At 46.7% G+C, this 15,314-nt stretch overlaps 1 protein-coding gene across 2 annotated transcripts in view; it reads left to right on the top strand.

Annotated features, from left to right (window-relative positions):
• The window catches only part of LOC119177854 (arylsulfatase B), an 89,477-nt gene that overhangs the window by 31,845 nt on the left and 42,318 nt on the right, over positions 1-15,314 (top strand). For both annotated transcript variants that reach the window (XM_075887393.1, XM_075887395.1), the window contains 3 exons: positions 7,332-7,444; positions 9,199-9,309; positions 11,187-11,318. In XM_075887393.1, the coding sequence (XP_075743508.1) occupies positions 7,332-7,444; positions 9,199-9,309; positions 11,187-11,318 (356 nt within the window). The remainder of the gene's footprint in view (positions 1-7,331; positions 7,445-9,198; positions 9,310-11,186; positions 11,319-15,314) is intronic.

Here is a 15,314-nt window from a genome sequence, read left to right as displayed (position 1 = left end):
ACGTTGACGATATGCTCAAGCGCAACGTTATCCGACCTTCCCAAAGTCTAGGGGCATCACCTGTCGTTCTTGTTAAGAAGAAGGATGGTACAATTCGCTTCTGCGTTGATTACAGGTGCTTAAATAAGATCACTCGCAAAGACGTATACCCTTTGCCCAGGATTGATGACGCCCTTGATTGCTTACAATGTGCCGAGTTTTTTCGTCGTTAGATTTGCGTTCGGGGTATTGGCAGGTGCCCTCAGCAGATGGTGATCGTCGAAAGACAGCATTCGTGACACCGGACGGGCTACATGAGTTCAATGTCATGCCCTTCGGCCTCTGCGATGCGCCGGCCACATTCGAGCGCATGGTGGACTCGGTTCTGCGGGGTTTGAAACGGAACATATGCCTCTGCTACCTCGACGATATTGTCGTCTTTGCACCCGATTTCGCAACACACCTTGTACGCCTGAAACATGTCCTCACGTGTCTGAAGAATGCGCAGCTCCAACCGAATCTCAATAAATGCCATTTCGCTGCTCGGACGCTCACCATTCTCCGTCACGTCGTATCAATGGATGGTGTTCTTCCCGACCCGGCTAAACTACGCGCTGTTGCTGAATTCCCCAAACCAACGACTGTAAAACAGTTACGCAGCTTCGTAGGATTGTGCTCCTACTTTCGTCGGTTTGTGTGCGACTTTGCCTCCATAATTGCCCCTTTGACCCAACTTTTAAGCAGTGCCGATGACATCTCATCATGGTCTTCCGAATGTGATCACGCATTTACCACTCTTCGCCGTCTCCTGACATCACCACCTTTATTGCACCACTATGATCCCACGGCTGCAACTGAAATCGATACAGACGCCAGCGGTGTCGGTCTCGGTGCAGTTCTCGCTCAACGCAAGCCTGGATCCCCTGAGTATGTCGTCGCCTACGCCAGCAGAACGCTCAACGAGGCTGAGGTAAACTACAGTGTTACCGAAAAAAAGTGCTTAGCCATACTTTGGGCAATTGTGAAACTTCGCCCATACTTGTATGGCCGCACCTTTGCTGTAGTTACAGACCATCATGCCTTATGTTGGTTGTCGTCGCTAAAGGATCCATCAGGTCGCCTTGCTCGTTGGGCTCTGCGACTTCAAGAGTATGACATCCGCGTCGTGTACTGTTCCGGCCGCCAACATGTCGATGCTGATGCGCCCTCGCGATCGCAACTGTCGACTGAGGCTGCCTCTATATCTTCTATGGAACACGCGCTGTCCGCTCTTGACATCGACACAATGACCTCTGCACAGCGCGCCGATCCATGGATACCTTCACTTCTGGACGTCTTATCTGGCGTACCGTCACTTCCCATCACTCGAGCAATGCGACGCCTTCACCATTCGAGGTGGCCTCTTGTACCGGTGCAATTACTCACCAGACGGCAGGAAGTGGCTGCTCGTTATTCCGCGAAAGCTGCGCTCTACATTCTGTGCATCATTTCACTCCGACCCGCAATGCGCTCACGCCGGTGTCTTCAAGACCTACGAGCGTTTAAGGAAGCGGTACTACTGGCGTGGGATGTTTACTTTTTTTCGACAGTTTATTCGCGGCTGCCACGAGTGTCAGCGACGTAAACAGCCACCGAATGCAGGAGCAGCTCCACTACAGCCGCTTACGTGCCCTGACCGCCCATTCGATTGCGTCGGAATCGACTTTATGGACCACTGCCATTGACCACAGCAGGTAACCGGTGGGCTATCGTTGGTGTAGATCACCTGACACGGTACGCCAAAACCGCTGCTCTTCCTACGGCGACCGCTCAGGACGTTGCATCTTTCATCCTCCATCGGTTTGTGTTGCGTCACGGCCCTCCTCGCGAGCTCCCCAGTGACCGGGCCCGTGTATTTCTATCCGACGTAATCCAAGCACTTCTCCGTCAGTGCCATATTGTACACCGGTTGAGTACTGCTTACCAGTCTCAGACGAATGGCCTGACTGAGTGGTTTAATTGTACCCTGGGTGACAATCTCGCGACGCATGTGGCTTCTGACCAAACGAACTGGGACCTTGGTCTTCCGTTTGCGACCTACGCGTACAACACAGCAACCCAAGTCACCACCGGCTTTTCTCCATTCTACCTTCTATACGGACGTCAACCATCGCACACAATTGACACTTTGCTGCCATACGCACCAGATGTATCTGAGTGCACGACCGTGTCTGAAGCCGCTCGTCACGCCGAAGAATGCCGCCAACTAGCGAAGCAGTTTACTACGGCTGACCAGCAACGCCAGAAAAAGGCCTGCGATGACGACCACCCTCCTGTTGCCAAGTTCGCCCCTGGAACCCTTGTATGGCTGTATGTACCACCCTGTGCACCTGGTTTGTCTACCAAGCTACTTTCAAATTACCATGGCCCATACTGCGTGGTAGAGCGCACGTCACCCGTCAATTACGCCATTGAACCGCTTACGCCACCCGGTGACCGTCATCGCCGTGGACACGATATTGTTCACGTGGACCGCTTGAAGCCGTACTTCGACCCGCTCGTTCCCACTTGTTAGATCGCCAGGATGGCTTAATCTTTCTTGACGGGGGCGATTATAATGAAGGAATGATGACAACAAAAGGGAACAGCAAGCACCATCGCAGAGTAAGGCACCACGAGATCGGCGCTCGAGCTCCTCGATCTTCCTCGTCCTGTCGCCATCTCCAATCTCCCACCTGCCTGTTTGGTTCGCCCAATAAACCTCTTTACATAAGTATTAGTTGTCAACACCAACGTCTCGCCAGCCCCGCAGTGGTGGTTTAGTGGTTAATGTACTCGCCTGTTGACCGGCAAGTCACGGGATCGAATCCCGGCTGCGGCTGCTGCATTTCCGATGGAGGCGGAAATGTTGTAGGCCCGTGTGCTCAGTTTCAGGAGCCCGTTAAAGAAGTCCAGGTTGTCGGAGGTTCTGAAGCCCTCCACTACGACGTATCTCATAATCATATGGTGGTTTTGTGACGTTAAACCCCCCATATCAATCGACCCTCCGTCTCACCAAACTATGGTCTGTCATTATTTAACCCTGTTACGTTTGGCCCGGCAATTCATCTGGGCAGTCGCTATTGTGCCTAAACCGGTATGCTAGGAGGCTTGCTACCCCATCGGTGCCCAGTCTGCAAGACGCTGTCCGGTAGACGTTCCGGGAAGCAGTCGGGTCCCAACGAAAGCTTTGTGAGGCAAGCCTTTTTTGAACGGGCTCAATCAGCGGGGGAACGACGCCATGGTGGTGGTCTCATTAAGACAACTTCGTGACTCGGCTTTTGTCAGCTACGCGAGCCCATCTCAACGCACCGACAGCCAGGAAGTGTGGGAACGCGTCGAAGAAGCCGTTCACCAGAGTCGAGCGTTTGGGCTGACTGAAGCTGAAAGCAACGTGGACCACTGCTGACGGTCGGGTTAGCGGCCGTCTCTCCGGAGGAGCTCAACTTTCCCTCTCCGTGCTTTACCTCGTCGCCCTGCGGTGCCTTCAAGGCGTGGGCCAGGTGCGTACTTGTGTGGTGCGTTCCTGTTATCATTGGACCGTTTCGCCCAGCCGAGTGGTGTAATATCTGCACCCTTTCTGATGGGTGGACCTCAAAGAGTTCGTCCCCTGCTTTGTGGGAAGAGTGATCAGCACCTCCTTCGGACGGTGACGGCGGGCTATAAAAGCCGAAGCGTTTTCGTGAATCTTGTTCTGAATCATGTGAGCGGAATCTTGAGCTGCCTCTTGGGCTCCATCAAGTGAGCTGATTCTTTTACAGAATCATGAGCTGAACCACTGTTGTACATATAGCGGGAACTTCTAGATCCCTGTAGAGTTCATATCTTTCTGCAATAATGTAAATAAACCTTCGTGTTACCTCTTACGAACGAGTCTCCTCACGGGCACAGATTGGCTATGCAGACGATGGCGGGGTGCCAGCTACCATGAAGAGAAGCCCGCCGTTTCTGCCATCAACTGCCTACCCTTTACAACCCGAAAAAAAAGTCCCAAGCAGCTTCTTAGGAAGTGCACAACATGACACCGTAACGTCTAGTTCGTTCCGATAAAACTGACACCTATAGTCTAACGCGAGTACTTTCTATGCTTCGGACCATGAGGTACTTTCTGACGTCAATATAGTAGGGGTGTCTGTTAAACCTCCGATCAATTCCTTTACATCCACCATAGCGTTGACTCATGTATTAGGTACATTGCTCAAGAGGAATATTTTTCACAAACCCTAAAGACCTTCAGTAGATCACCCTCCACCTATGTGTCACACGTATCTTGAAAGAATACTTTGACGAGGGCTCAAGTTAATAATGTCATAACCAGACAGTCACAATCGTCAAATTTTCTCACCCTCCCACTACAATTCTAGGCACGAAGCTCCTTAAAGCGGCAACCGTTCATGCCTCGTAATACGTAGCATGTCTTACGCTTCGACCTGCAAGGTATTGCCGCTAGGAGATTTCTCCTGTGCGTTGTTGAACGATAAAAAGTTCGCAGCATGCGCGTTAAATAAAAGCCGAATTCTCCTGTCTCTCATTCCCCGTTAGCAGTCATTGGTATGTGCATTGAGCACTCTTTAAAGATTCAGCACTAACAAACTCTACAGAATATCGCCATTTATTATATGCCTGGCGAAGAGACTTTTGCCGCACTCGAAAACAAGGAGTAGCTATCACAAGGCTGCGTTGCCGGGTACCAAATCTAAATTTCTATAAACACAGGTCTGCTCAGGCACCTTCGCCACTGTGTGCATTCGGTGATAAACTGAAAACAATAGACCGTTTCTTTTTCACCTGTAGGCGGTTTAACACATTACGAAAAACCCTATTAGAAATACCGTTACATGGTATCGGTATGGACTTATCTCTGCCTGTTATTTTGTCTTTTGGAGCTTTCATTTCTGGTTTCTCTAATGCGACATTATGCGCGGCCGTCCGGGACCATATTGATGAAACTAATAGGCTGACTAATTAACCAGTTTCGTTATCGTAACTTGTCCACATAAATATATACGTATAAAAACAGATTATTGCTCTATTCTAAACATAAATTCGTTTATGTAAATATTTGTATGCATTACATTAAGCAACACACTTTCCTAGGCTATCGGTAATCTTTCTGTTATACCTCCATCATTCCAAATCAGAACAGTAAAGGAGGAGGAGGAGGAGAAGGAGGAATGGAAGAAATGAAAGGCAGGGAGGTCAACCAGACGCACGTTCGGTTTGCTACCCTGCACTGGGGGAAGGGGTGAGGGGATAAAGTAGAAGAGAGTGAAGTGAAGGGCGACGTGTGTGTAGATGTGACCTTGTCCATTGCACGCTTATAAGTGGTCACGTAGTCCAGTCGTCTTTAGAAAACTTAGCAGTGCTCGCGTCGCCTTGCTGGCCTGCGACGCGTACAGCCATGAACCAAGGATCTTCTCTTCGAAGAAAGGTTTACTGTCTAGAGTCTCTAACGTTACGCGTAGCAAGTTGCGTTCGCTCGAAAAACGTTCACAGGAACACAGTAAATGTTCTATTGTCTCGTCAGTGTCACACGATTCATATCGGGAGCTATCCGCCATTCCTATGCGAAAGGAGTACGCCTTTGTAAAAGCTACTCCTAACCACAGGCAGCACAGTAAAGTTGCATCCTGGCGGGAGAGGTCCGATAGAACTTGAAGCTTTCTCGATAGGTCCAATTTGTGTAGGCGGCGGTTCCTGACACTGGGGTCACTCAGCCATGTTTCCGACATGGTGTTAGCGATCAAGTGAAGACCCCTTGCAGCGTCGGTTCTCTACAATGTAATTGGGATCTGAACAGTGAGTTTTAAAACCACTCGATTCTTGGACAATCCCCCACAGTGGGTATGCGCCACTAACAATAGGAGAAGAACAACAACAACAGTAATAGATGCTTGTCTAGTAACAGCACGACTACCTGACACGATCATGATGCTCTGGCGGCCGTTTCGCTAGCTTTATTATGCCAAATTTTGTATTACGAGACGTGAATGGATGACGAAGATATGATACTGGTTCTAACATGATAAATATGAGATGCGTCTCATGTAACACAATGACTAAATGCCCCACTCATGATGCACTCGCGGCTGTTTCGCTAGCTTCAAGTATGCAAAATTTGATACTACGTGACGTGAATGGATGACGAAGGTATGTGTCTGGTTCAAACATGATAATCATGAGATGAGTGTCATGTGAGAACATGACTACATGCCACAGTCAAGGCGCCAATACTCTTCGACGTGACCCGGCGCCCGTACGCAGCGGCCATCGCTTTGTCGCGTCACACTGGCGTTGGCACTCCAGGCGCCGGTCTTGCCATATACTCGCAAGCACGTGCTGCGTTGCTTTTACTCATGCGCGTTTGAGCACGTCCGGCGTGCCTCCGTCTCGAAAAGAGGCAGACGCAGTGCTGTCTGGGTAATGCATTGGAGCCAAATGCAGCATGTCGCATTTCGCGCCTGTTGCCGTCGGGCCGCAATGACGGACGCTGGTCGCGCCAGTCCTGCTTGGCGTCAGAAAATAGAGTGCTCATGTTTGGCTAAAGTAGCGTTGCTGTGCCCAGCGTGTGCATGCGTAAACGTTATGTTGGAGTATACTGGGTCCTTCATGATGCACTCCAGGCTGTTTTTCTACCTCGACATATAACAAATTTGAAGTTGTGTGACGTCAATTAATGACAAAGTAATATGACTAGTGCAAACACAATAATCATGAGGCGCGTGTCATTTAAGAACATGACAACATACAATGCTCACAGCATGCTAACGGCCGCTTCGCTAGCTCCATATAAACTAAATTTGGCTTCACGTAGCGTGAATAAATGACGAACGTAAACGACACATTCAATCATGATAAGCAAGACACGAAAGTCATGTACGGAATAATTTACCTCCACCTCGTAACGTCGTGGTGATTTGAAAGGGCTTATCAACCTTCCTCATTCGGCCTTCGCATACCATGGATTCCCACTGTGCGAGTAATCTGCCAATTCTTTGTCTTCGGCAAGCTAAGGGGACAATCAAGAGAGCACCAAGATGTAGGTGATAGATAGATAGAGAGATAAATAGGTAGAGAGATAGATAGATAGATAGATAGATAGATGGATAGATATATATATATATATATATAGATAGATAGATGGATAGATATATAGATAGATAGATATATAGATAGATAGATAGATAGATAGATAGATAGTTTACAAACGTTGAAATTGTGTTGGAATAGCTAAATATGGCTCACATTTAATAAATTGCAGTACAGTGGTAAGAAGAGTGGTTATTTTGCGCATTAAAAAGATCATTGTTCATGAAACCTTTACCTATTCGCAGGAATGCAACACTTCGTGATAAAGGCGGCTGAACCCAGAGGGCTGCCCCTGAACCTGAAACTTCTTCCGGAATGGCTTAACGATCTCGGATATTCATCTTACATGGTTGGAAAGGTATTACCTCTTGAGCTGGCCTTCCTGTACGTTAGGCTTGCTACAAGTAGCTGTGCGTTCGTATTAAAACCAAGTGTTTACTATATTTTCAAATGAATGTGGTGAACTGCTTCCAAGAGCGTTGAAGTTTATTTTGCCTGCTTCAGTATTGCACTGCCCTGATAGTTCCCGACTTTATTGTTCGATCAGCATTAGGTAATGGGATCAATAAGCTTGTTTATTTGTCATTCCTCACTTAAGCCCACACTGCTGATTAGGTTGAAATGTATTTTTCATAAAATAAAGCAAAAATGTTCAACGCAGATTACGGTATATTTCGTTATTTTTTCGTTATATTAAAAACTTGCCCCGCCGTGGTGATCTAGTGGCTAAGGTGCTCAGCTGCTGACCCGCAGGACGCGGGTTCGAATCCCGGCTGCGGCGGTTGCATTTCCGATGGAGGCGGAAATGTTGTAGGCCCGTGTGCTCAGATTTGGGTGCATATTAAAGAACCCCAGGTGGTCTAAATTTCCGGAGCCCTCCACTACGGCGTCTCTCATAATCATATAATGGTTTTGGGACGTTAAACCCCACATACCAACCAACCAACCAACCAACCAACCAACCAACCAACCAACCAACCAACCAACCATCGCTATTTTAAAATGAAGATATTTGTCATGTTTACAAGATATACGTTAAGATGCAAATTAAAAAATTTTATATAAGGAAGTTTTCAATCTATTCTCTACGTTTATGACGCTAATTTTGTGAATCGGCTTCCCACGAACCAAATTTTTAAGGGATTTGTATTGAATCTTCCCGGAAAATTGAAGACACACGAATTTCAACTATTGGTAATCTTAGTACCTTCCCTAGTTCGTTATCTTTGTTGATTGTAAATTGGACTGATATTGAAAATATTTTTGCAAAATGTTCACGTGTGGCATAGTGTAAAAGTACTTCTTTGGCATACAACTATTCGATTATTCTGTATCTCACTTCTTTTCTATTTCTTGGCTGTCGTACCGTGCGGTAGGACGCTGTTTTCCGCATTAACATAGAGACATTGACAATGTTTGCTTTCGCTTTGAGGGGATAGTAAGGGCATGCTCAGTATGACCACGTAACATGAAAGAGAACGCGCGTGCACGTTCTGTAAAATTATCCTTGCTTGTCAGGCCTTTACCACTTGTACTTCCTGTTCCGCTGCTTTAATCAGTATTGGCCATGAGCAAACTATGGTTGAACTGAATGCCTTTTGAAGTGTTTGAAAGAGCTTATATATTGTACAGCTTGAACAATATAGGGTGGCATGAACTTGAAGCATTAATATTAATAATAATACCTGGGGTATTATATCGCAAAAGCACGATGTGATTAGGCGATTCGCTCTAGTGAAGGGCTCCGAAAAATTTGACCGTCTGGTGTTCTTTATCGTGCCCTGACGTCACACAGTGCACGGGGCTTTACGATTCCGCCTCCGTCGAAATGCTTCCGCCACAGCCTGAATCTAACCCGTAACCTTCGCATCAGCACGGAATCACCGTAACTGTAACACCGCTGTGGACGCACACTGTTAACGAGTTCATTTAGAAAGGTCAATATGCGTAATATAAACTGCACCAATTATCTGCATTTGGACGCAGTAGGTATAACAGAGTCTAATTGTACAAACTCGGACTTAATCTTTTGAAAATTTTAATAACCAATTCTGTGGCATTTTTTACAATAAAAGTAACCTGAATTGTTTCTTCTTTCATGTCTCGTCCTAGTGGCACCTCGGATTCCACAAGACAGAGTACACTCCTACAAGACGGGGTTTCTTGAGTCATGTCGGAAGTTGGAGTGGAGCTTGTGAATACACAACCCACGAATGGGCCACGGTGAGTAGCCAGTTGTGTTGACACTAAAGGCAATCAACAAACATGCATTATGCTAGCTTCGCTCCACCCCTTTTTCGCAAATAATTATAGTTTATGTACAGTGCCCTATGGTTTTTAATATTCCACAGTGAGGATTTTGTAGTTCAGCTTAGTCTGCTAGCCAAATATTCATACTCGTGGAAGCATACGCCACGAATCACCAAAAGCGCAGCTACGTTACTGATTTCCATAGTAATTTCATACTGTACTACCTATGTTGCTTATATTTGCCAAGTAGCGTTGAGGTCGTTAAACACTATGTTTATTTGCCGAGGGTGAGCTCCAGAACTCAGGTATGAGTGATGATGATCAATATACACAGATGAGAAAAGAAAGTGCGTGAATAATTGTTACCATATATATATTTATCATAGATCAATGAAAAGCAGCTCGTCCTGGTCCACTTATTTTAATTGCGTGACGCGCTACACCTTATCCTTGAAAAATGTTTTTCTTTAGATGCAAAGCCGTTCTTTAACTTACCTGCGTAACGCTATCTCGTGCGTCCACACAAACCCCCTCACCGCAGGTGTTAGAGTCGCGCCAAGTAAGTGAAATCAGAGCTGCGCATACACGTCACTCTCCCTGACGCGCTGCAGCTGTCAGCCCCTCCGCCCATTCGCTATACACCTCTCTCACTTCAACCTCTCCACTTCCCGCAACGATCGACAGCACGTCATGTGTAAACACTATTTCGGCTCATTATTATGCAATGAAACTTACACAAACCCCAACCCGCCTCCCATATCTTTGCGCTTAATACAGACGTTTACTCGAGTAAAATTCACCACGTGTTTTGCTTCAAACCGTTCTTCCAGCTTCCGCGTCAATGACCGTTTCAACCGGGTCAACGCCACACTTCACTGCGGCTTCGCATCCAATCAGGGTTCTCTGCAGAGAGATGGTACATAGTTTTATTGGGCATATCCGAAATTCTTGTCGGCTCCAGCCACTACCAAGTGGTCACAGTTTCAGCTACTGCTTAAGCGGTAGTGGAGCATGCGCACATGGGATATCTAGTAAAAAGAATCGCTATTTATGGCATATGTCAATTGCTATACCTCCAAGCAGCGCTATGCTTACATTTTATTGAACAAGCGTTACATTTAGAAGTTAGCGGCTGGCATTGAAGCCGCAGTATATACATGGCAGAACTGCACAGACTATGCGGGCCCGGAAATTTCATGTTTAAGAAATGGCCACGGGTCAGCAACATTCATGTTGGTATAAATTACCTGCTGTAGACGCCAGTTTGCACCGTCTTCCGAGGCGTAGTCTGTGAAGAGCTTTCTCGGCATGAAATACTTCAACGAATTATCTGCTTTGGCTACGTCTGCTTATATTGTAGGCATATGCGCTGCTGCAGTCGACTCTTAAGCGATTTATGTGTTCTTCCTTTTGCGACGTAGCCCTGTCGCTCTGGTTCGGCTTCGAGCCTTTTCACATATTCCATAGTGGTCGACATCATATTACAGCGATCCCACCATACAGCGTCTGAGGCATACAGCATGAACCCCACACAAGAAACCTGTGCAATCTGTGGCCAGCACACTAACCAATGCCTGATTGCCAATACATTCACATATTTTGTTAGCGCCATACAGCCGATGCTATTACCCATGACAGGTTACACTTTTTGCTTGTATCATGTTGAGTGCACAACTCTTCACAGCGAATAATTTCTAGAAAATATTACGTATAACTGCTCAGAAGTAGAACTTTTTTCTATACGGCAGAACTATTTTAGGTAAACTAATCCTAATGCATATCTTCCTTGGTTATCCGCGAGAAATTCACCTATATATTTCACATCATGCTATATTGAATATTTGTTTTAGTTGGGTACCACTGACTATGGCCTGGACTTTAGAAGAAATTTAACTCTGGCACCAGAAGACAGTGGACGATACTACACCGAAATCGTCACGGAGGAGGCGGTATCTCTCATCAAGAATCACCCAGTAGAAAAGGTAAACTTTAATTAGGATATCAAAAAATAGCGAAAAAAATTGTCATAAAAACGAATATGAGTTGAGCTTTGTATGAACAAAAATCTAGAAAAATCCACTCATCTCCACGAGGAGAATGATGCTGATTAGGCGAAGCTCGGTTTTAAAGTATCTAATGTAATTGGTGAAGTCTCCGACTTGTAGAAAGGGCTTGTCCTTGTAGCAGTTTTATAGTGCTCCGTCATAATTAGCATTGATAATACAAAGTAATTAATTATTTTTGTGTGTGTCTGACATTTGTTACCTGACCTTTACCTCGTATAACGTAAAATGAAAGACGTAAAGAGACATGAAGAGTCGACCACAAAGCTCCGTCTTATGGTTAATATTGTCTACTTTGAAGTCGCTCACCACTGTGAAGAGCTTGTACTGTAGGTGTTTTATATTGGTCCTTCAAAATTGTATTTCTGGTTCGTCTATTGCAAACCTTTTTTTTATTTCAGTACTTTAATAATGGCACTTCAGCAGTGGTATTATAACCAACGTGAGTGCGGCACTGCAGTTCGCCAAGAAATTTTTGTCCTAAGGCTCTAATTGTGTACGTTAAAATCACCGACAAATATAAACGGTTTGTGCTTGTAGCAGTTTTATCTTGTTCCTCTATAAACATGATTGATATTTGTTCACATGTTAAACATTTTAGTGACCTATAACCGTGAATTTCCACGCGACGTACGTGGATGACGACAGAGCTAAGTGGTGATAGTAGAGAACATTTTAATACTGAAAATATACCAGAGAGTTGCGACATATTACATATTTGAGTTGCAAGATCCTATTTCGGGATGCCAATAGAGTTGGCAGCTGCCCGAGCGCGCCTCACCAAAGAGCGTTGAGCATCCAAGGTCGAGCCGCCGAGCAGGTACTCCTTTCAACCCTCTCTAGTTGGGATGGCAAAAGGGGATCAAAAAATTGACCCCGTATCTGCATGTAATCTGCAAATGTCGTCGAAAGACGATAGTCTTGCGTGTGGAAAGAGTGAATAATTTATTTCATGTTCTGCAAAAAAAAAATCGGTGAATGATATTTTGGAGGCGCTGCGGTAGAGTGCCTCGAGCGTGCAGCGTAGGCGAACGAGCGCATCAAGGCACGTCCCACGTGAGACATGAGCGCCACCTGGCAGTGTTCTTGGAAAACGAAGCGTGTGGCTCTGAGACTGGTATGTGCGCTCATCTCAGAGGTTAACGTGTTCAACGCAAGGCGACGGGTAGGCGCCACCACCATCGCATCTTAGCAAAGCGTTGGAAACACTCACATTTTCGTGCAAGCTTTGCATGTTCAGCGCAGTATGATAAGCGCTACAATCCTTAAAATTACTTATGTATGCCTTTTCTAGTAAACGATGCACATGCAGAGTATATACGCGTTGTTATGGTGGCCCAGATTTGCACAACAATTGTTTATTATTTGACAATTGCACAACTATGAACGCTAAACCTTGAGCAACATTGGTGGGCGCTGCAGATAGAGTCGGCCGTTTCAAGTACCCAGTGCCGTTAAGAGTGGACAAGCAGACGAATCTACAGACAGACAGACGGTGCAAAATTTTTGCGTCGAAGGTCCCCAAGAAAGACTATCATCTTTAAAAAACTATCATCTTTAAAATGAAGTGGCTTGGTAGGACACGAAGCGACGACGTGGTAGGTGCTGACCAACATCTGGCAGGTCGGGCAAGTGCCGCTGATTTCCGGCAAAAATACCTGGCGACCGCCGGACAGAGGTAGGGGTTCGTCTGGAGGCGCCGTAGTATTCACTCGTCCGTTTTCTTCAGACTAATGGCGGGGTCCGCAAAGACGCGGCGCGAAGCAGGATAATGGGAAGAATTTCGCGGAAGCGCGTACGGTTCATATTGTCAAATTCCGGCTAGAGAGAGAGAGAAAGATAAATAAAAAGGAAAGGCAGGGAGGTTAACCAAGCTTGGCTCGGTTGGCTACCCTACACCTGCGGTGGGAAAAAGGGAGAATAATAGAAAGGAGAGAAAAAGAAAAGAGGGGGGGGGAAGAATCAGAAGCATGAATGTTGAGCTCGAGACTACACAGCGCAATCTCACACTGTTTTCTCTCAAGCGGTCTTAAAGTCTGGTGGTCCTCAAGAAGAACAAGAGGGCTTTCGTTGCTTTGCACGTATGGGAAGCCGTCGGTGAAGGTCCCACAATTTTCTCTTTTGTAAGCGGCCGCGAATCCAGTTGACAGAGCTTCACTTCCATAATATGTCGTTCACACTGGTATGCTGGGCAATGGCATAGAATGTGCTCAAGCTTTTCCTCTCAAGCGCAGATGTTCCAAGGAGACGAGAATACGCATTCGTAAATGTCACGCCCAACCTCCTACGACACAGTAAAGTTTCAGCGCATCGTGGGAGCCAGGATGGCAAACGATGCTACAACTTTGGGTCGATTGAATACAGGGGTGTGTTGGAAAAACCCGGCGCATACCATTGTAGGAGAGTTATACGGCGAGCCAGTCATTGTAGTTGCCTTGCAGCGTCCGTTCTCAAGAGTGGTGTGAGCGTACGCAGCTCTTGGTCATGGTTATGAGCCGATCAAGCAGCTTCATCCGCGCGGTCATTGCCGACAATTCCGCAATGACTCGGCAACCACTGAAATACAATATCGGGACCTTCCTTGAGCGCTTCGTGGTAGTCGTGTCTTATCTGATATACGAATTGTTCGTGTAACCCGTGCTGCATAGCAAACCGCAGTGTCTGCAAGGTTGACCTCGAGTCGCAAAAGATGGCCCATTGGTTAGGTTACTGCCAAAGAATGTACTTCACTGCACCTTGAAGCGCTGCGAGCTCTGCTGCTGTCGACGTCGTGGTGTGAGAGAACTTGTATTGAAGCAACACATTATCAGATAGAACAACCACTGCTCCTGTAGAGCTGTTGGAATTAGTAGAGCCATTGGTGTAAACATATATGCAGTCAAAGTACCTTTCGTCCAACAGTCGCAAGGTCAATTGCTTCAGGGCTAGAGGTGACATGCGTGCCGTCTTAACGATTCCAGGAACTAATAAGTGCACGTCAGGTTGACGGATACTCCATAACGCAGCTGCTGGGTGCGTCGCAAGTTTGAAGCCAGACGGTAATATGTCCTGATGTTTTGTCACAATACCGCAGAACGAATTATGGGGCCTCCGCGCTGTCAAATACGCTAAATGATGTGACGGTAGCCGTGATAATTGCTGAATGTGCGCTCTCAGCGTCTCGACAATGATATGCGCTGTGACCGGCTCTTCTTGTGCGATGACAATAGTTGCCACTGTCGATGAGCATCTTGGAAGGCCAAGACATGTCCGAAGTGCTTGTGCTTGTACGCTTTGTAGTTTGTTTGTATGTTTGTCTTGTACGTGTTGGACAGGCCAGGAAGGCTGTACCGGAGAGTTCCGAGAAAAAGGGCTGTATAAAGCTGCAGCATGGAGTGCACGGAAGAGCCCCATGATTTTCCGGCGACAAACTTGAACATATTCTCAAGGCCAATGAGCTTTTCCTTCATGTATGCGACATGCGGGCTCCAAGTTAGGTCAAGATCAACAATGACACCTAAGAATTTATGACTGGTCATATATGCGATTGATCTGCCATCGAAGCCGAATGGGTAGAAGGCATGGGTCTACGTGTAAACACCACCGCGGCGCATTTTACTGTGGCAATAGTCAAACCTTGCTGTCGAAGGTATGCCGATGACGTTGTTTCCACTCTTTGTATCTTTGGACGCATTTGAGGCCGTGTCACGCCGGACGCCGAAATGCAGATATCATCAGCGTAGAGAGATATATAAGCCTGTAGCGAGAGAGGAAGATGGGACGGTGGCCAACGAGGTCGTGTCGTTTTCTCGCCACTTTATTCCACGCCTGAAGCGGAGCCACGTGGCTTTCCACGTCCGACACACCAAGTGCGCTAGCTTGTTTTAATTGTCGTGCAGCTCGAGCTGGCATCAGCTGCGCGGGAGGCGCGGCGCG

The sequence above is a fragment of the Rhipicephalus microplus genome, chromosome 1, assembly GCF_043290135.1.
Source record: "Rhipicephalus microplus isolate Deutch F79 chromosome 1, USDA_Rmic, whole genome shotgun sequence".
Taxonomy (NCBI): domain Eukaryota; kingdom Metazoa; phylum Arthropoda; class Arachnida; order Ixodida; family Ixodidae; genus Rhipicephalus; species Rhipicephalus microplus.
This window is presented reverse-complemented; position numbering and strand designations above follow the sequence as displayed.